Genomic DNA, 20,836 nt, shown 5'->3' with positions numbered 1-20,836 from the left:
TAACCAGAAATATTCAGTCATAGGGGCTTTGTCATTTTCTAATTGATTCAGATTGAAAGATCATAAAGCTTGTATGATATCTTAACTGTTGACAACCTCTCTGTGGAGTTATTTAAATATATGTAAACATTTAGAACCAGGTAGTCTGTCTATATTAGGTGAGCTTATGTTATATATGGTACTAGTAAGTTTAATGGCACCATGAAACCAATTATTTTTGTTATGCTTTTTTTAATGATAAATTTACCATCTATGTATCTATGTTTGAAGTCGAGAAGTTTTAATTTTTTTATTAAATAGTGATGAATCCAATTTAAAATACGAATTATCATAGTAATTACAAGTCACACCATAAGTATAAAAGCTTATTAATTACAAAGGACAGTGATTACAGAATTAGTATATTTTGGACATTTGCTCAAAGAACATATAAATCTTAATTTAGAAGTTGGAGTTTTTGGTGTTAAGTAGTTTTAGCCAGGTTTTCAGGAAGATAGGTTTTAACAGTTTAAGACTTCTGAGTTTTTGTATCTAGTGTTCATGAAATTAACATATTTTTTGGCATTGATGTTGGTGTTCTATTTCTTTTAATTTAAAGTGGTCAAATGCTTTCATGCCCCAATTTTCTCCACCACAAAGCCTTTATCCCCATACATTTGCTAGAGCTGATCACTAGTGTATGTCCTTTCAGAGTTTTTTAATGTTTCTGAGATAGCAGAAGAGTCAGAAGTGATAAAAAGTCAAAATAGCTTTGTCAGCATTTTAAATTTTTGGAAATCACTGTTAATTATGTTGCAAGTTTAACTTTAATGTCTCTTTTGGGGCTTAAGGAAGTATATTTAATAAAATTAAAATATACATTGTGAAGGGTTTTTGTTTTGTTTTTTGTTTTCCCCTTTTGTTTGTCTCCCCCCACCCCTACTCCGGTTCAAGCTGTTGTTTCTCAGTCTAGTTGTGTAGGACACAGCTCCCTGGCCCATGATGGTGTTATGAGCCTTGTGCTTCCCCCGGGCTGAGGCAGTCGGTCGCCAGTCGTCAGTGGGTTACTCACAGCTCACAATGGCTGCTGGCCACTCACGTCGGCTCCTGGCCACTCACGCTGGCTGCTGGCCTTTCATGCTGGCCACCAGCCGCTCATGGCAGCACACAGTAGTAGCCCACGGCAGCACTCAGCAGCGCACGGCAGCTCACACCAACCTCCGGCTGCTCACAGCAGCCCAGCTCCGGGTAGAGCTGTTGTTCACAATCTTAGTTGTAGAGGACACAGCTCTCTGGTCCAAGTGAGAATCAAACCGGTGACCTTGACGTTAGGGTCGCGGCACTCCAACCACCTGAGCCACTGGGCCAGCTTACATTGTGAAGTTTGATTTTATTGTTCGATTATATGAGAAATAATATGAGATTTATTTTTCTAGGGAGACTTGACTGGCTACTTAAGTTGCTAGGAAAGGATGTTAGATAGACCTCTTCATGCTTTTACAGTTTGAGGGCCAGATTTTCTTGTTGATAATATGTTATTTTTAATTGACTTTTAGAATTTGACATTTATTTTGACTGTTATTGATCAAATTAAGGTTAACATGGGTCCAATTTTTTTTTTGCACATAGCTATAATAAACGTATTAATGACATAAGAGAATGCAAAGAAGCAGCTGTGTCACATGCGTAAGTAGTTCTGTCTTATCTGTGGTACTTAAATCAAGAAGAATTCCTTTCTGAAAGCATTATTTTGTTGAAGTGAATGCAGATTAATGGAGTATAAAGTATGGTAGTAGAAATGGACTTTTAATCAATAAGAAATAAGTATACAACCTCAGTATGTAGTAACCATGAAGTTAGTGCAGACAGATTTTAAATATTTTTGGAGTGTTGATTAAAATGCTCTAAGGAAGTAGCATACAAAAGACTTAGGGTTTATTCAATTCTTTTACTGTCAATATGTTCCCTTGCTAATACTTTGCAAATTGTGATGATTTTTGTACTTCATGAAAATTGACCTATCTTCATAGTCTTCCAAATAGTATTTACTTTTCAAACTATGTTAACCCCTCACCTTTTCCAAATTTTAATAAATATGTTTATATTAATAAATATATAGACAAAATTAGGAATTAGTGTTTTTAACATCTTTGAACAACTTTTCAATTTTCTCATAAAGTAACTAATTAGATAGTTCATCTTAATTGTTACGTATATGATATACTTATGTAGAATATTTTCTCCACTGAGCCTAGGTAATGTAGAGATAACATGTGATCGATCCATCAGTATTTCTATAAGGCAGAAAGAAGATAAGCACTATTCCCATAGATGGAAAATATAAAACCACAAGAAGTTTTATAATTTAGGGTTAAGGGATAGGATGGATATTGGGAATTTAAACCATCTTTATTCATTGCTATCTGTGCTACATGATTTCCTTATGCATATTTTTTTTCACTCAAATGAAGTGCTTATATTATTAAAAAATCATTCTCTGGTATAAAGAACATACTTTGGAGTGTGTTAGAATTTCTTTCCTGACCTACAGAAATACATATGATTATCATTTTATGGGCTGAACCTTATTGTAGTAGGTATATGGTGTCATACCTATCTTTTATAAAGATCTTTTAAAAGGCATTTTTATTTCCTTTATTATATAAAATAATCATAAATAGTAAGCATTAATAATTACTATCATTCACTACCATGTGCCAGGCGTAGTACTTTATAGATACTTTCTCTTGATGTTAATACTGTGTTTCCCGAAAATAAGACCTAGTCAGACCATCAGCTCTAATGCGTGTTTTGGAGCAAAAGTTAATATAAGACCCGGAATTTTATATTATATTTTATATTATATTATATTATTATATTATATTGTGACCCAGTCTTTTATTATTAGTAAAATAAGACCCGGTCTTACATTAATTTTTGCTCCAAAAGATTCATTAGAGCTGATGGTCCATATAGGTCTTATTTTCAGGGAAACATGGTAATACCACAGACTCCTTGCAACAACCCTGCATATTAAAATAGTCAAAATAACATTTGCCCATTTTTTCCTTAGAAATTATACCAGATGACTTTGTTATTGTCAAACAAAAAAAGCTTGCCATTGGAATTAATATTGTAGAAGTACTCTATATGAGCCTTATGAAAGATGTGTCATCTAAGGCAGATGTCATCATCCTGTTTTATAGATGAGAGACTGAAACTTAGTGAGGTAGAACTCTACTAAGGTCACATAGGCAGAAATTGGATTTTAATCTGTCTTCTAAAACTAATCTGTTTCACAGCTAAATTTCTAGTATTGTGTATTCTTTATACTCTTTTTTTTTTTGACATATACAGTTGTTGTACAGGTGTGTGGCCATTTTTTTCTTGCACCTATATAAATTTTAAAACTTAATTGGAGTAATGTATATTTTGCATAGTGTGAGGAATTGGAATACTTAGAACATTCTGTGATTATTTTTATTTTATTTTATTGGGGAATATTGGGAAACAGTGTGTTTCTCCAGGGCCCATCAGCTCCAAGTCATTATCCTTCAGTCAGTCTAGTTTGTGGAGGGCACAACTCAGCGCCAAATCCAGTTGCTGTTTTCAGTCTTTAGTTGCAGGGGGCACAGCCCACCATCATGGGAATTGAACCCAGCAACCTTGTTGAGAGCTCGTGTTCTAATCAACTGAGCCATTTGGCCCCCAAACATTCTCTGATTTCCCGCTCCCCATGTTAATATGCGAAAATAAATTTTTTTCTATTTTGCATTTTATTTTTAAAATACCTAGTATGTGAATATTTATGATTAGACGTTTTTTTCCTTGCCTTTCTGTTTTTGAACAGGAGTATCAAATAGATCTCATCCTAATACATTTATTGAATATGGCTCTTGTTTTGTCAATTTTATATACTTAATAGGAATATGGGTAATCAAATATTTATTGTGTTTATTGATTTCTATGTGAAGGTGACATAAATGTATACACTAGAACAGTGATTGCTTTCAAGGATTTCACAGTCTAGTTTATAAAAGGCTATATGGTACTAAAATTGCAGAAATTATTCAGAAATGGACATCTGGATAATGGGAAATGTTTCTTGTAGGATTGATCTTGAAGTTTGGGTAGGATTTTGATAGGTGGAGAAATAGCAGAATAAACGATTACAAAAGCAGCACAAGAAAGCAAAGGATTAACATAAGATTGGGAAGTCATTTAATGACAAACACACAGAAGACAATATTTATAGTGGCTTCTGCTTCATAAAACAAACTTTGGAGGTTGATCCTGCTAAAATGATAAGTTATTTAATTGCCAGTAATTATTTTAGTAGAAACAGACAGACTAATAGTGTCTTTCCCTATAGTGGTTCAATGCACAGAGAAAGACGCAAGTTTTTAAGGTCTGCACTGAAAGAATTGGCTACGGTCCTCTCTGATCAACCTGGCTTGCTAGGTCCCAAGGTAATTGATTTAATTTTTTAACTATAATTGTGCCATATTAAAATTTAAAAAATTCTTCTCTCTCTGGCATTTATCTAAATTTTGAGTCAAGGACTACATAAGGGATTTTATATTTAGCTAAGAACGCATTTGCTGACTTGACACTTGTACATCACATCTTCCTGCATTTTCCTCACCTCTTCCTTACATGTATGCTCTCCCTGATACTTCAAAGTTCACTTCAGTCTTCTCATTTCTGTCTTTCAGCTTGATTTTATCAGTTCTTGCCAATGACTTTTCACTTAGAGAAAGATTATGAATAGGTTTTGTTTTTGATCTTTACATGAGAGTAAGCACTTTTTTTTTTTTTTTAATTAGGCACTTTTTGTTTTTATGGCATTATCCTTTGCCCGTGATGAAATTATCTGGCTACTTCGTCATGCAGATAACATGCCAAAGAAGAGTGCAGATGACTTTATAGATAAGTAAGTTATCAACATTTAAAAAATTATTTTTTTGTATATTTTCATTTATGGGCTATGGAATTTGGGGACTTTTTGAAGTAAAATTATTTTGAAAAACATTTTGTATTTGTCACAATTTGTCATAGTACAGGAATATTTGTAATATATCCTTAGATAATATTAATTAGAATGCAAAGTCAACTCGAGTTTAAAATTAAGAATGTTAATGTTTCCTTTCTCGTACCATAGGTGGTCATAAAGTTCTTGTTTGCTTTATTGCTATACCCGGTAACATTTCCTATGGAATTCATTCCCAGTTCTCTTCTATTTGTGGCTTTTCAATTATTATTTATGCGATGTCCTAATTTATTTTCATTTTGGATTTTCCTCTATCACTGTTTTAGTCTTAGCTTTATTTTGCTTTTTATGACTTCCTTATTTATATGAAATAATTTTAAGAATAGTCATTGAGTGTTTTAACAATGCTTTTTCTAAGAAAAATCGTATAATATCAAAGGCATTTCATATTTTCCTTAATAACAATTTATGTTTTGAAATATTTTTCTTGAATTTTTAAAAAAGGCACATTGCTGAATTAATATTTTACATGGAAGAGCTTAGAGCGCATGTAAGGAAATACGGACCTGTAATGCAGAGGTATTATGTGCAGTACCTTTCTGGCTTTGATGCTGTTGTCCTCAATGAACTTGTGCAGGTAAAAACTATCTCATATTATTCTCCCTGTTGTTCCTTCCCTTTTTCTAGTAATTGATTTGTTTGCAAGCATTTGTAAAATACCATCTTGTGCCATGTGGTGGAGATACAAATGTAAATAAATCATGGTCATAGCTTGTCAAGGGGATCATCATCTAGAGGGGAGAAAACATTTAGTTGTAGCCCAGTGTGATAGGCATTATCGTAAGTGTGTACAAGGCTCAGAATGAACAGTGTAGGGACTGATTCTGTACCTGTGGGTGGAGATATACAGCAACTAAATTATAGAGGGCCTTGCAAAAGAGCAAGTTAGTCATAAATCAGATTTACTATTTATAAAGATCACCCTGGCTCAGTGTGGTTGATGAGTTGCTGGGGGCAAGGGCAGAAGCAGAAGTTAGGAGGAAATTTATTCCAGTAGGCAGGTGAGAGCTGATGAGAGCCTGAATTTGGACTGTTCCTATGGAGATAGAGATGATGGAGACGCATAATTGGTAACTAAGTATTAGAAGAAAAGAAGGTAAATCTTTTTGCATAGTGTGTTAGAGGATGGCCAGTAAAAAGAAAAAAAAATCATCTAGGACATTTAATTAAATGTCCCAGTTTTATTTTCAATTTGAGTTTTACTCTGTTGATTTTTAGTCTTAGGGTTTTGTGGGTGGGTGTGCGTGCGTGCGTGCGTGCGTGTGTGTGTGTGTATGGGCGCTTTTCATAATTATTTGGTCTTTTTCATTTTAATATAAATTTATTTTTATTCCCAATAACCTGACTGTAAGGAAAGTAGTATTTTACTTTGTTTTATAAAATCAAAGGCATTTAAAAACTACTATAAGCTAACGTAATATAAAGAATATCATGAATTCTTTTTGTATTAAGACTAATATTATTAAGACTATATTAAGACTCTAAAATTACTTATTTCCCAGAGAAATAACCATACTTTGAAATCCTAATTTTTTTCAAAACTACCTAAAAATGCAAATAAGAAAAATGTCATATAATTATTTACTTTGAATTACCTACAGCTTCTAAGTTACTATCCTAAACTAGTGTATTTCTTTTTTTATCCACTAGATGGAGTTCAGGTGCTTCCTTTCTAGAACACCCATTAAAAAAGGGAATAGAAAAGCTGATTTTATCCCTAGAGTATTGTTGCTTTGCTGCAATTTTATTTGAACACTTAATATCAGATAAACCAGAGGTAGTCATGCTATCACTGTCCAAAAAGTAAATCAGACTCCTGGTTTCATGTCATTTTGAAACTTGCTTTGGTTAGTTAGACACTTATTCATAAATTTTACAGATTTATATTGTACTGTTAAAATTTCTAAGTCATTCCATATCTTCTGGTGTCTTGTATGTAAACTGTATATTAACAGTACTGGGAAAATTAACTTATTTTTTCTGGAATTGTAGTAGTAGTAGCTATGGCTAATATTAATAATTGTCAAATTATTGATAGTATATTTTATTACATTTGTACAACTCTGTGAGGGTAGGTATAGTTATCATTTGTTGAAGAAAACAGATGTTAATGTAACTTGCTCAGTGTTGCGCAGTTCGTAAGTAACAGAGCCAGTGTTTGAAGTCAGGTCTTAACTTGACACCTAAGCTTTTTACCACCTCTTCTGTTGTCAAGTACGTGCATGATGTTTTTAACCATTTGCTAGGATTTAAATTTAGAACTAAGATTAGCCTGTTAATATAGTTCATTGTAATAGGTGTTAACATTATTTTTTATTGTGGTAAAAATATACATAACAAAATTTACCATTTTAACTATTTTCAAGTGTACAGTATAGTCCCATTACGTACATTCACATTGTTCTGTAGGTCTTAAAGTTTTGAAAATTATGCTGCTTGTGACCTAAATCCACTTAAAAAATTTATTATTTAGTATCCATTTCAGATGCAGTTTATCAAATTTCAACTTTTTAGCCAGAGAGGAACTTTTTTGGTCCTAGTTTTGTTGTGGTTTAATCTGCATTTACTAAAAATCAATTTTTAGTGTATAGTTTGAATTTTGGCAACTATACACATTCATGTAACCACCATAACAGTCAAGATGTAGAACATTTCCAACACTTAAAAGTTTTCTTGTGCACCTTTGTAGCTGATTCCCTCTTAGACCTCCCAACAACCATTCATCTGCTTTTCTGTCCCTTTTTGCCTTTGAAAAATAATCATATAAATGGAATCATATGCTATGTAATCTTTTGTTTTTTCTTTTTTTTTTTCTTTCAATTAGTATAATATTTTTGAGATTCATCCATGTGATTGTGTCTATCAACATATTCCTGTTTACTGCTAAAATATATTTCATAGTATGCATTTACCAGTTTATCTGTCCGCCAGTTAGTGGACCTGTGAATTTTTTCCCAACTAGATAATTTTAACATTATTTTTTATTTCTTTTCAGAATCTTTCTGTTTGCCCTGAAGATGAATCGATCATCATGTCCTCTTTTGTTAACACTATGACTTCCCTAAGTGTAAAGCAAGGTAATAAGTCTTAAATAAAAGCGTATCTTCTAATTAGGTTTTCAAATTTGAGTATTAAGGAAAGGATCTAACAGTTAATTTTTAAAGCATCACTTAGTTTTTGGACATACAGTAGCCCACACCTTATCTGCAGGGAATATGTTCCAAGATCCCGAGTGGATGCCTAAAACATTGAATAGTACTGAAGCCAATATATGCAATTGACCCTTGAAAAATGCAGGTGTCAGGAAGGCTGAAACATCCTCCACCCACTCACCTGCGCAGCTTGCACAGTTGAAAATCTGCGTATAACTTTTGACTCCCCCAAAATTTAACTACTAGGAGTCTACCGTTGACAGGAAGCCTTACCAATAACAAACAATTGATTAAGTAAGCTAGAGACAAGAAAGTTACTAAAATCATAAGAGAAAATACATTTATAGTACTGTAAGGGTGGTCTAGCACACTTGAAACCTGTGGTGTTCAAGGATCAACCATACTTTTTTCTTATGCATACATACCTCTGATAAAGTGTTATTTATAAATTAGGCACAGTAAGATATTAACAACAATAACTAATAATGATAGAAAAATTATAACAATATACTGTAATAAAAGTTATATGAATAACTCTCAAAATATCTTTTTGTACTATACTCACCTTTTCACTTAAAGGAAGCACTTTACAGCTTCTCTTCGGCATATCCAAATTACCAGTGTGACTACTCTTGAGCTTTGGGGCCATTATTAAGTAAAATAAGTATTACTTGAACTGAAGCACTGCAAAACTGCCACAGTTGATCTGATAACGGAGACAGCTGATAAGTGACTAACTGGCTGGTACCACGTGTAATGTGGTTACGCTGAACAAAGGCATGATTCATGTCTAGGATGGGACCGAGTTGGACAATGTGAAATTTCTTCACGCTGCTCAGAGCATCATGGATTTTAAAACTTAATGAATTGTTTGTTTCTGGAATTTTCCACTTAGTATTTTCAGGCTGCGGTTGACTGCGGGTATCTGAAACTACAGAGTGTGAAACCTTGGATAAGGGGAGATTATTGCATTTAGTCTGTTCTCTTTTGTCTTAACTTCCTTTTCTCTGAAGCGTTTCTAAAATAGGTGTGAGATTATGTTTATAAAAACCATAAGAATTATAGCTTGAATTTTCTTATTTAGTGGGGGAAAGGCATTTTGTAATTTAAAAAATGTAAAAATAAAAAGAGTTCCCCATATCATAACAAAGTTTGTATTTGGTTAAAAAAAAAAAAAAAAAGGGGGTGGCTGTTTAGCTCAGTTGGTTAGAGCGAGGTGCTAATAACACCAAGGTTGCTGGTTCGATCTCCGGATGGGCCAGTGAGCTGCGCCCTCCTTAGAAAAAAAAAAAAAAGAGTAACCTTTATTATAACAGTGTATATTTCATCCTAGCGTTACCTGTGACAGTAATGGATACCATTGATAAAATGTTTACTCTATGGTAGACATCTTATATATATTATCCCATTGATATGCATCAGTTTTAAAAAGCTGTTATGTTTATGTGACAGATTAAGAACTCATGGTTTGAGAGTTAACCTCTCAATTATTTAACATTATTTGCCCGAGCTCTAACAGGAATTAAGTACTAGAATTGAAATTTTAAGTTCAGACCTCTCAATCTTAAAAGCTGAGGTCATATACTAGACTGCCTCTCCATTATTTGAATACTTTATTACAGTACATTGATATGATGTTTTAATTTTGTAATCTTTAAGTGAAAGGTATCAGAAACCTTGATATATTCTGAGTAATAAATTTATTTTATCACATATATGTAATGAAACTATTGTAAACTTGTCTGGTGATATTTGGTTTATATAGAGAGTTATTTTGTGAAACTTCAGCTTACTGTTCAAAGTTTCTAGTCACTGGATTTCTCAAGCTCTATTCTAGCACTTCCAACTGACATACAAGCGCCATTGAGAGTCACAGTTTAGGAGAAAAGTCTATATTTTTCTCTTAGCATAACTGCCTCTTTTAACATCATCTTTATAGGACTTGAGAATTATTTCACTGTCATAGCTATTAAATTGTTTTTATTCTTTTTTATTTTTATTTTTTTTAAGATTTTATTGGGGAAGGGGAACAGGACTTTATTGGGGAACAGTGTGTACTTCCAGGACTTTTTTTTTTTTTCCAAGTCAAGTTGTTGTCCTTTCAGTCTTAGTTGTGGAGGGTACCTTCAAGTTGTTGTTCTTTCAGTCTTAGTTGTGGAGGGCACAGCTCAGCTCCAGGGTCCAGTTGCCCGTTGCTAGTTGCAGGGGGTGCAGCCCACCATCCCTTGCGGGAGTTGAACCGGCAACCTTGTGGTTGAGAGGATGCACTCCAACAGCCATTTGGGAGCTCAGTGGCAGCTCAGCTCAAGGTGCCGTGTTCAATCTTAGTTGCAGGGGGCGCTGCCCACCATCCCTTGCGGGACTCGAGGAATTGAACTGGCAACCTTGTGGTTGAGAGCCCACTGGCCCATGTGGGAATCAAACCGGCCGCCTTTGGAGTTAGGAGCATGGAGCTCTAACTGCCTGAGCCACTGTGCCGGCCCGTTTTTATTTTTTAATTGTGGTAAAATAAACATAGCATGAAATGTACTATCTTAACTATTGTTAAGTGTAAAGTTTAATAGTGTTAAGTATATTCACATGGTTGTGCAAACAATCTCCAGAACTTTTTCATCTTACAAAACTGAAACTATAGTAATTAAATAACAACGCCCCTTTTTCCGTTTCTCCAGCCCCTGGCATTGTACTTCTGCTTCTATGAGTTCAACTACTCTAGATACCTCATATAAGTGGAGTCATACAGTATTTGTCTTTTGTCACTGAGTTATTTCACTAGCATAATGTCTTTAAGATTTAGCCATGTTGTAGCATGTGTCAGTCAGAATTTCCTTCCCTGTTAAGGTTCAGTAATATACCCCATTTTGTTTATCCATTTATCTGTTGATGGATATTGCTTCCACCTTTTGACTATTGTGACTAATAATGCTGTGAACATGGGTGTACAAACATATCTTAAAGACTCTGCTTTTAGTTCTTATGTATATATGCCCAGAAGTGAAATTGTCTTAGCTCCTAAAATTTGCAATGTGATTATAGATTTATGAAAACATTAATTTGTTTTATAATCTTTTGTTCTGTTATTGTAGTTGAAGATGGAGAAGTGTTTGATTTCAGAGGAATGAGATTAGATTGGTTCAGATTACAGGTAAGAATTACTTAATTTTCATCATTCTGTTGGTATTGAATACCTTAGTTAACATGAAAACATTACTTAACATGAAAAAAATATTAATTGTTGTATGTCTATTGAAAATATTTCTTTTGTATAACTAACCATAGCCTTTACCTCACAGAAGAAACTTTTAAAAAATTGAGATATAATTGACATATAACACTACCTGTTTCAGGTGTACAACATGATTCAGTATATGTATATATTGCTAAGTGATCACCACAATAGGTCTAGTTAACATCTGTCACCACACATAATTACAAATTTATTTTTCTTGTAATGAGAACTTTTAAGATCTACTCTATTAGCAACTTTTCAACTTTTCAATATACAATACAATAGTCGCCCCTTATCTGCTGGGATAGATGTTCCAAGACTCCCAGTGGATGCTTGAAACTACGATGGTACTGAACCCTATATATACTATGTTTTTCCTAAACATACATACCTATGATATAGTTTAATTTATAAATTAGGCACAGTAAGAGATTAACTACAATAATAAAATAGAAGTTATAACAATATACTGTAATAAAAGTTAATATAACTGGTCTCTCAAAATACTGCACTCACCCTTCTTGTGATGATGAGAGATGATGCATTGCCTGTTTGATGAGATGAAGTGAAATGAATGACGTAGGCATTAAGCTACTATAAGGCTTGCTTGAACATCAGCACTGTGATACCGCAACAGTCGATCTGATATCCAAGGTGGCTTCTCAGTGACTAATGAGGGGGTAGTGTTTTATGCAGCATGGATACACTGGACAAAGAGATGATTCATATCCCAAGTGGGATAGTGTGAGATTTAATTAGGCTACTCAGAATGGTATGCAATTTAAAACTTATTAATTGTTTAATTCTGGAATTTTCCATCTAAATATTTTCAGCCCATGTCTGACCGTGGGTAACTGAAACCATGGATAGGGGGACTGCGATACAGTATTATTAATTATGGTCACCATGCTATCCATTACTTCTGAGGACTTATTTAACTGGAAGTTTGTACCTTTTGACCACCTTTACCCTTTTCATCCAGTCCCAACTCCCTGCTTCTGGCAACCACCAATTCATTCTTTATGAGTTTGTTTGTTTTTAGTTTTGTTATTTTTTTTAAGACTTCACATATAAGTGATGTCATACTGTCTTTGTCTTTCTGTCTGACTTATGTCACTTTGTTAGCATAATGCCTTCAAGATCCATCCATGTTGTTGCAAATAGCAATTTCCCTTTTTTAATGCCGAATAATATTTCTGTGTGTGTGTGTGTGTGTGTGTGTGTGTGTTTATGATACATATGGTGGTACACACATACATGTATACACGCCACAACTTCTTTATCCATTCATCCATCATTGGACACAAAAGTTGTTTCCATGCCTTGGCTATTATAAAGAATGCTGCATTGAACGTGAGATTGCCGGTATATTTTGAGCTAGTGTTTTCATTTCCTTCAGATAAATATGTAGAAGTGGAATTGCCGAATCATAGGGTAGTTCTATTTTGAATGTCTTGAGGAACCTCCATACTGTTTTACATATTGGCTCCACCAATTTACATTCCCATCAGTAACGCACAATGGTTTCCTTTTCTCCACATATTCGCTAACTTGTTATCTCTTGTTAGCAAATGGATAATAGCCATTTTAACAGGTGTGATTTGATCGATTACATCTCTTTGTGATTTTAATTTGCATTTCTTGATGAATACTAATGTTGAGCACTTTTTTGTTCCTGTTGACTATCTGTATGTCTTTGGGAAAATGTCTATTCAGATCTTTGCCCATTTTTTTCAATAGGATTGTTTGTTTCCTTGAATTGTATATAGAAGAAACGTTTTTATGCTAGTTGTTTAAACTCGGATAAATACATTTCTAACTTATGCCAATATAAAAGATTTTTTGAATAAAATAGATTATAATTTTAAACTGTCCAGAAATTTAAATCTCAATATCTCTCTTGATTATCCCAATTCAAATGTTTAATTCTAAAGTGAAAGCACAGAATTTTTTTGAAAAGATATTTATAATCTAGAACCAATTGATAAAAACTTTAGGCTTGCGGGCCATATAGTCTCTGTCATTAACACCCATCTCTGCCGTTGTGGTGTGTGAGCAGCTGTAGATAATAACAAATGAGCTTAGCTGTGTTCCAGCAAAACTTTATAAAAATAAGCAGCCTGCTCACAGGCCATAGTTTATCATTTCCTGATCTAATGCCCAAAGCTTCATTTTTCTGAAATGCATAAATAACTACTAATTAAATATTGGACTTAAAAATTTTTCACTTAATGTATAACGCTCATATAAATAGTTTTTAAGGGCTTTTAAAATTAAAGCCTAAAATTTTTGCATGCACATAAATTTAATGATAGAATTTAATTGCCCCTTAATTATTTCTAGTAATTATGGGAAAACTGTGGCCCAGTATTTCTAATAACTTCATGTTTAAAAAATATGTATATTTTAAAATAATACTATGTTCTCACTACAAAAAGTCACAGTATCCAGAGGTAAAGTAGAAAATGAAAGTTTGCACTTTTTCCAGTTTCATTCCCCAGAAATACTCACTTTTAATAACAGGTCTATATCCTTTATGTGTTCAAACATGTAAGTGAGATTATACTATATACTGTTTTGCAACTTAAAAAAAATAAAATGTTTATTTGTCTAACTAAAATGTGAAAATATAAGCAGTGCATGTTTGCCAAAGAGATTTTTTTAGATGAATATAGTCTCAGGAAGGACTTCTAGGAAGAGCATACTTTTCCAGCAATCTGCTTCGTTCCCTGACGTGCTTTTTTTTTTTTTTTTTGATACAACAGAACATTTAATTACATCATTTTCCTGTCAACACACAAGTCATTTAATCATGATTATATTGGCCATTTCCACTGGTTGGCAGGAGGCTCTTCCACTAAAGGCTCCCATGGTTTCCATTGTATCATTTTTCTTGCCAGACTTAGTTCATTTTCAGCCTGAAGAATCACCTCTTCTATTTGGCCACCCTGAAGTTGGTCTTCTAATTTTTTAACATCTGGTTCTGCTTTAACCATACCCAGCCTCTCATTTGTAATCTGTTCTGTATACTTTCTGTATGCTGCAGTTTTAGGGACTTGCTCAAGAACATCAAGAATCTTTGTGTACAATAGTCTTAGCCTATCGTGTGGACTCTCACATACAGCCAATCCCACAAGGCCAGTGGTCTTCTTCAGCACGCCCGCCATGACAGCGCCCCCCTGACGTGCTTTTGCATTTCTCAGATTCTTTCCTTCTGACCTCAAAATATAGGCACTTTTCTCTCTCTTGTTCTGTCTGTGTTCTACAGCATCATATTTTTAGAGCTGATCTTACAAGTGAGTCCATAAGTATTCTCTGCCTGTGGTTAGAGAGTTGGTTAGTGAGAGATCAGGGAAGAACAGTTGAAATACCACCTGTTAATTGTGTATATATTGTAATTTTCTTCCTATTAAAAACAGTTTAGAAATTAACATTTCTTGGTTTTTAACAAAGCTGTGAAACAGTATAGAAGTATAACTTGTAAAGTGAAAACAGAGGTAAAATTGCTCAGCCAAGGGATATATAGATTTAAAATTTTGAAAGTCATTGTCATAAGCTTGAACTGTCTCACTCTTGCTCTCAGTTCATGGGAGTGCCTAAACCAGCATTTGAGTTCAGAAAATTTTAGAGGTTTAAATGCATTTCAAATTTGCTTTTATTAAATGCTCCCAGGATTATTAAACTGACTCATTTGAAGGATTCACTTGAGAATTTTAGCTTTATACAGTCATGTTGGGCAGAATATAAAGCATTTGAGTGAGCATTAAGAATGTAGAACTGGTATATCCCTGTGTGAGGCTTTTTTACTTTTATAAGATATTTGTAAGAACATCACTCATTGTTTATGTGATTCTTTCATGAATTCTACACTTGGATGAATTGGTTTCCTAGGGCTGCTATAACACAGTACTGCAAACTGGGAGGCTTAAACAACAGAAATTTATTGTCTTACAGTTGTGGGGGGCAGAAGTCCAAAATCAAAGTGTCAGCAGGTTTGCTTCCTTCTGAGGGCTGTGAGGGAGAACCTGTTCCATGCCTTTTTCCTAGCTTCTGGTGATTTTCTGGCAATCTTTGTTGTCCTTGATTTGTATATGCGTCTCTCTAATGGCATTCTTCCTGTTTCTCTGCACATGGTATTCCTTATATGCATATCTCTGTGTCCAAATTTCTTTTATAAGGACACCAGTCAGATTGGATTAAGGCCTTCTCTAATGACTTCATTTTAACTTGATTACCTCTATAAGGACCCTATTTCCAAATAAGGTCAATTCTGAAGTGCTTGGGACTTACGAGTTCAACACATCTTTTTTGGGGATACATTTCAACTCATAACATTGCTCTTAACCATGATTGGAACATACAGTCACTCATTCCTTTTCTACTGCATAATAGACTCTTATTTTTAGTGACAATAGGACAAAGCATACCAAGGAAGTAAAGAATGGGACATACAACTAAGCCAGAGAAGTCTTGACTAGAGAAGGAGGGTAAAAGTACAAGGTAGGAGGCAATGTTCAGAATCCAGGAGGTTTGTAGAGATGATGAAGAAGAGGTCAACAATGAGGGTTCCAAGCCTACAGACTAGACCTTATTAGGATACAGGAGATAAAATATTGAGCTGTATTATTCTGTAGAAGAGTATAGATGCTCTTTTGAGGATTTATTAATCTCACTATGGAGGGAGACAAGGCATAAAATATAATGAAAAATTAAGTAACAGTTGAAAATCCAAAAGATTAAGTTAAAAGATATCCCTGACAGTATAATTATCAATTAAGTACAATTTTCTCAGAAGGGAGAAAGCTTTTTCCAAGCTGGAATTGATAGTGATAGCTTTATAGAGAAAGCAGCATTTTGCTTGGACATTGAAAGATGGGTAGAATTTGAATAGGAAACTAACTTAGCTAGGAAAAGGGCAAACAATGAGGAAAGGGCAAGTCAGGAGACTTTTTAGTGTAAAGTATTACTATAAGAAGGAGCAGATGTTAACAAGATATGAATGATGTAACTTTGATCAGTGATCAGGTAGAAAGACAAGAGTTATTAGGTGCAAGGACATGGCCACAGAGAGGTATAGGTAGTCTATAGGTATCAATAGTTTTTCAGTATAACGAGGTCAAGAGGATAAGCCTTTGGGAGAATGTTATATAGTATGCTTTGTGCCTCCACTGGAGTGCTATCCAATTTTGATCCTAAGGTCATTGGTCATTTACAGGTCACTTTGAACTTTCTCTGTCTCTTTTATAGTCTAAAAAGAAGAGTTTTTCCTGTTTGCATGTATTGTCATTTTTTCCTACTTCCTAAGGTATCTCATTCGTCTGTGTAGTCCATTAATCCCTGAAGCATCCTCAGTCACTCTTTCATTGATCTTGCCTTCTGTCTTCTCATTCACTTGGGTTGTTTATATCTTACACATTTATTTAAATGTGTTTCTACTTCCTATGTTTCTACTTGCATTGTTGTCAAGCATTTTAAATGAGTGTTTAAATTAAATTATCTCATTTTTGTCACCATCTGTTTCATCTAAACTTATTTTCACAGTGATACACATTAATTTAGAATTTTAAAAATGAGGGCAGTTAATGGAACTCTTTATTGAACTCATGGCCACAATTGGTTCCTCTTCATACTCTAAAGCTGATTAAAGGTATATTTAACTTCAGTTGGATTTAGTTTGTGACAAATGTCCAGAGTATATCTTGCCATCAGAAGATTACCATCATTATTCCTGAATGTCTCCCCTTTACTGGCAGACAAAAACAACGAAATATAAAACTGCTTTCTTTGGGTGTCTTTTAATGAATCCATATAGTAGCCACTTGCCACTGTAGAAACTGAGAATTGATTTTTATCCTACTTATGAGGTCATAATTATTTAATCTTTTGCTGTTTCACGGGTACTGGCAGAAGACATGAGTTTCCTGGATCAGAGACATAACTATTCAAGCACAGGAAGCAGCCTGAGCAAGCATATATACATTGTTTTCCCCTTGCTTCCATATCCTATGGGGGCAGTGCAGAGGGACCCAGGTGAATGCTAGGTATATAGTTGGTTTGTGATGTGGTAAGGAACACTGAGTTTGAAGAACCCTCCATTTTATCATCAGTAAGCTTACTTGCTCTTTGTTCCAGAGGAAAATGTTACCTCATTCTTCAAGTTTGGTAGCTACAAATACAACCCTAAGAAATGGCCTAGATAATGACTATTGCATTCTTGGCATAACCTGCCAGATGTGTAGGTGCACATGAGATCCATGAAGGATTGTTTCCCCAAAGCTGAAACCCTGACCATCCATAATTTTTCTGTTGCCCACTATAGTTATTTCCCAGATTAAATTTTTGTAAACAACCACCACACTAGACCACACCATCATAATCCTGTCTGGATTATTGTCACCACTGCCTCCTAACCTCTGTCTCCTGTTCCCTTTCTAAAACAACAATCTTTCTAAAACAACAATTGGCCATCACACAGAACCTTCAGTGGTTCACCACTGAAAGTTTAAATTCTTTAACATGGTATATGTATACAGGGCCTGCATGATCTGATTCAATCTCTTCTTCCACCCTTCCCCTTCTCTTCTTTGCACTCAAACTAGCCATCGTGAACAGTTTTTATTCTGTAGGCACCTCCTGTATTCTTGCTCTTTGCCCTTCTTGAATGCCCACTATCCATGGACATGATTTTGCTCTCTGAGTTGGTATCCCTATAGTGGTATTTCTTTCCTACAACCTACCCTGATGTTTTTAGTTAAATCCTGTCATTTTTTTTGGCCAACGTACACTAATTTTTACTGTCTTCATTGCTTTTCTAGAATCCATCAATCAGTATAATCTAAAACCTCACTAAATGTGCAATAGCAACTTATTTTCATCTGATTGTTTTCTATGTATGTTTTCTCTCAAATTAGATTGAAAATTTCTTTTGGTTGGGTTAAGCTGACAGTTAATTGTTTTATACTTTTGATATTGTAATTTCAGTTCGTTTTGGGTTCAAGATAAATTACCCATATATTAGATTCTGTTTTATGGGCAGTAGTATTTCAGTTTTATTTATTTAGAGAAATTCTTGATAGGAATTTCAAGTTTGGGTCACTATAGAGAACTTACAAGGTGATGTTACTGATACAATGTCACAATAAACTGTTTTTTATTCCCTGTAGAATGACAAGGCTAAGTTCATTGGTTTGTACTTAAATTACTTTTGTTTTTTGCTGTGCTTGTACAGGCATATACTAGTGTCTCGAAGGCTTCACTTAGCCTTGCAGATCACAGAGAACTTGGAAAAATGATGAATACGATAATTTTTCATACAAAAATGGTGGATTCCTTGGTGGAAATGTTGGTGGAAACATCAGATCTCTCCATATTTTGGTATGCTGTAAATTTCTTTAAATCAGAATTTGAAATTTTTAGTATCCAAAGGTATCTTTCTTCATTTGTTTTTAAATATTAGTATAGTCCTTAAGACAGTTAAGTAATAATGAGCTCTCAAGAATAAAGGGAGTAGTGGACAACTTGTTAACAAAAAAAAGTTTACCAAGTTGGGATTTTATGTCTTATTTTTAATTCTCGATTAAGAGCAACTTTTTCTGGTGTGAATTTATTTTTTACACTTTTTTTGAGGAGGTGAAAAACAATCACTTCAAATTCTCTTAAGGCCCTCTTGCATCATTAGAGTAAGGGGGAAAAAGTTGTGGATCAGGGTTAAATAGAGCAAATGTTGGAAATAAAATACCAAGTAATTTCAATGTACAGTATTAAATTAGACATTAATATTATGGTGATGCGGTAACTACTCCATCCATTGTGCTCCACTTTCCTTTGCTTCTATCGTAGCCTCTTTGGTTATACTTAGTAGTTTACAAGTTTTTTCCCCTTTCTTTCTCCCCACATAATGTGGTCCTTGAAGAAGGTCATGTTTTCATTTTCTTAGTATTTAATATAGTAGGTACTTAATAAATGTTTGAATGAATAAGTGAACTTGATTGTGATTATACTAATAAGCAGTGGGGTCCAGATTCAAATTCAAGTATTCGGGCTCCGAAGCTATACAATATCACCTGTATTTCTGGTTATTGGCCTTTTTTCTTTCAGGGAAGCTGAGTGCAATAACCTGTTATATCCCTTTATTTCTAAAATGCTGGCATAGCCTCAGTGGATAGTGATAGTAGTTTCTACATGTTGATAGCTGTCATTATGATAAGCCTTTTATTGCTTTTATTTTGGAAAATAACCCAACCCATACTGATTTTGGTAGTTTGTTAGGATTTAATTAGCAGTATTGCAGAAAAAATCCAAATTGCCAGGCAGGAAAGGCATCAGGGTTCGCTTAAAGTAACTCATAAAACACAATACATCATATGTCAAATTTACAAGAATTTTTAATACTATTTGGAACCCTAGACTATTGTCTGATCCAAAGGCTTCCTTAGAAAGAAATTGGAATATTTTATGTTTTACATATTTTTGAGATACAGAAAGGTTCCTATTGTTAAAGAAGGGCACAGCAATAAGAAAGTCCTCTTCCATTTCTTGGAAATGAAAGCAATTTGAGTAATGTTTAAAACTTGTAATTTTCAGTCATTTAATAAATTTTTATGTATCTTCTCATAATCATATTCTTAATGTGTCACATCTAAAATAAAGACGTTTACTATTCCTGTTTATGTTATTATTCTGAGATGTACTGTATTTTATCGATTCATGTTCTTTTACATTTACATCTCTTAAATCTGTAAGTAACTTAAAATTGGTGATGTTTTATTGTTTGACAATGTTTTTCTTGTGGTACATAAAATAATGGTGTTTCTTACAGTTGACTTAGCTTTGTTGAAATTTGATGATGTGAGATTTGAGTGTCATATTTATATGCCATAGATATGGTTTATTTTCTGTTTAAGTTTTTATTTTAAAATTTTTACTGTTTATGTAAATAATTTTATTACTCTGGAATGATTATTGGTGTGTAAGAAATACTCTCTGGAAAAATAACTATTCCCTTCTTAAGGGAGTAAATACTGCCAGTTGGTAATTTTCAAATTTTCATTCACTTGAATCAAATGGACTATAAGGTACTATATCATGAAAATTTAATTTTAACTATAAAAACTGTGATGCTAATTTTTAATTTGTTTTCTTACATAGTTTTTACAGTCGTGCTTTTGAGAAGATGTTCCAGCAGTGTTTGGAGTTACCCTCTCAGTCCAGATACTCAATTGCGTTTCCACTACTTTGCACTCATTTTATGAGTTGCACACATGAACTGTGTCCAGAAGAGGTAATTTCAGAGTAGTACTGTGATTTATATGATACGCAGAATAAACTAAACCCAACATGTAGTCAACCAAATGTTCACAAAGTCATGATTACCGAATGTATCTTCCCACCTAATACATCTCTATACAGACTCAGAAGAATGCTTGA

At 33.9% G+C, this 20,836-nt stretch overlaps 2 protein-coding genes across 5 annotated transcripts in view; one reads left to right on the top strand and one right to left on the bottom strand.

Moving 5' to 3' along the window:
• Positions 1-20,836, top strand: part of NCKAP1 (NCK associated protein 1) — a 100,178-nt gene that overhangs the window by 45,548 nt on the left and 33,794 nt on the right. For all 4 annotated transcript variants that reach the window (XM_074338987.1, XM_074338978.1, XM_074338988.1 and 1 more), the window contains 8 exons: positions 1,609-1,665; positions 4,352-4,448; positions 4,806-4,912; positions 5,474-5,606; positions 8,025-8,106; positions 11,268-11,326; positions 18,639-18,784; positions 20,558-20,690. In XM_074338987.1, coding sequence (XP_074195088.1) covers positions 1,609-1,665; positions 4,352-4,448; positions 4,806-4,912; positions 5,474-5,606; positions 8,025-8,106; positions 11,268-11,326; positions 18,639-18,784; positions 20,558-20,690 — 814 coding nt within the window. The remainder of the gene's footprint in view (positions 1-1,608; positions 1,666-4,351; positions 4,449-4,805; positions 4,913-5,473; positions 5,607-8,024; positions 8,107-11,267; positions 11,327-18,638; positions 18,785-20,557; positions 20,691-20,836) is intronic.
• On the bottom strand, positions 14,163-14,585 carry LOC109458855 (NADH dehydrogenase [ubiquinone] 1 alpha subcomplex subunit 5). The gene has a single exon (XM_019752839.2). The coding sequence runs from the start codon at positions 14,575-14,577 to the stop codon at positions 14,227-14,229; it is 351 nt and encodes a 116-aa protein (XP_019608398.1). The 5' UTR covers positions 14,578-14,585; the 3' UTR covers positions 14,163-14,226.

This window comes from Rhinolophus sinicus, linkage group LG01 (genome assembly GCF_036562045.2).
Source record: "Rhinolophus sinicus isolate RSC01 linkage group LG01, ASM3656204v1, whole genome shotgun sequence".
Taxonomy (NCBI): domain Eukaryota; kingdom Metazoa; phylum Chordata; class Mammalia; order Chiroptera; family Rhinolophidae; genus Rhinolophus; species Rhinolophus sinicus.
Note: the sequence above shows the minus strand (reverse complement) of the source record. Positions and strands in the feature narration are given on the sequence as shown.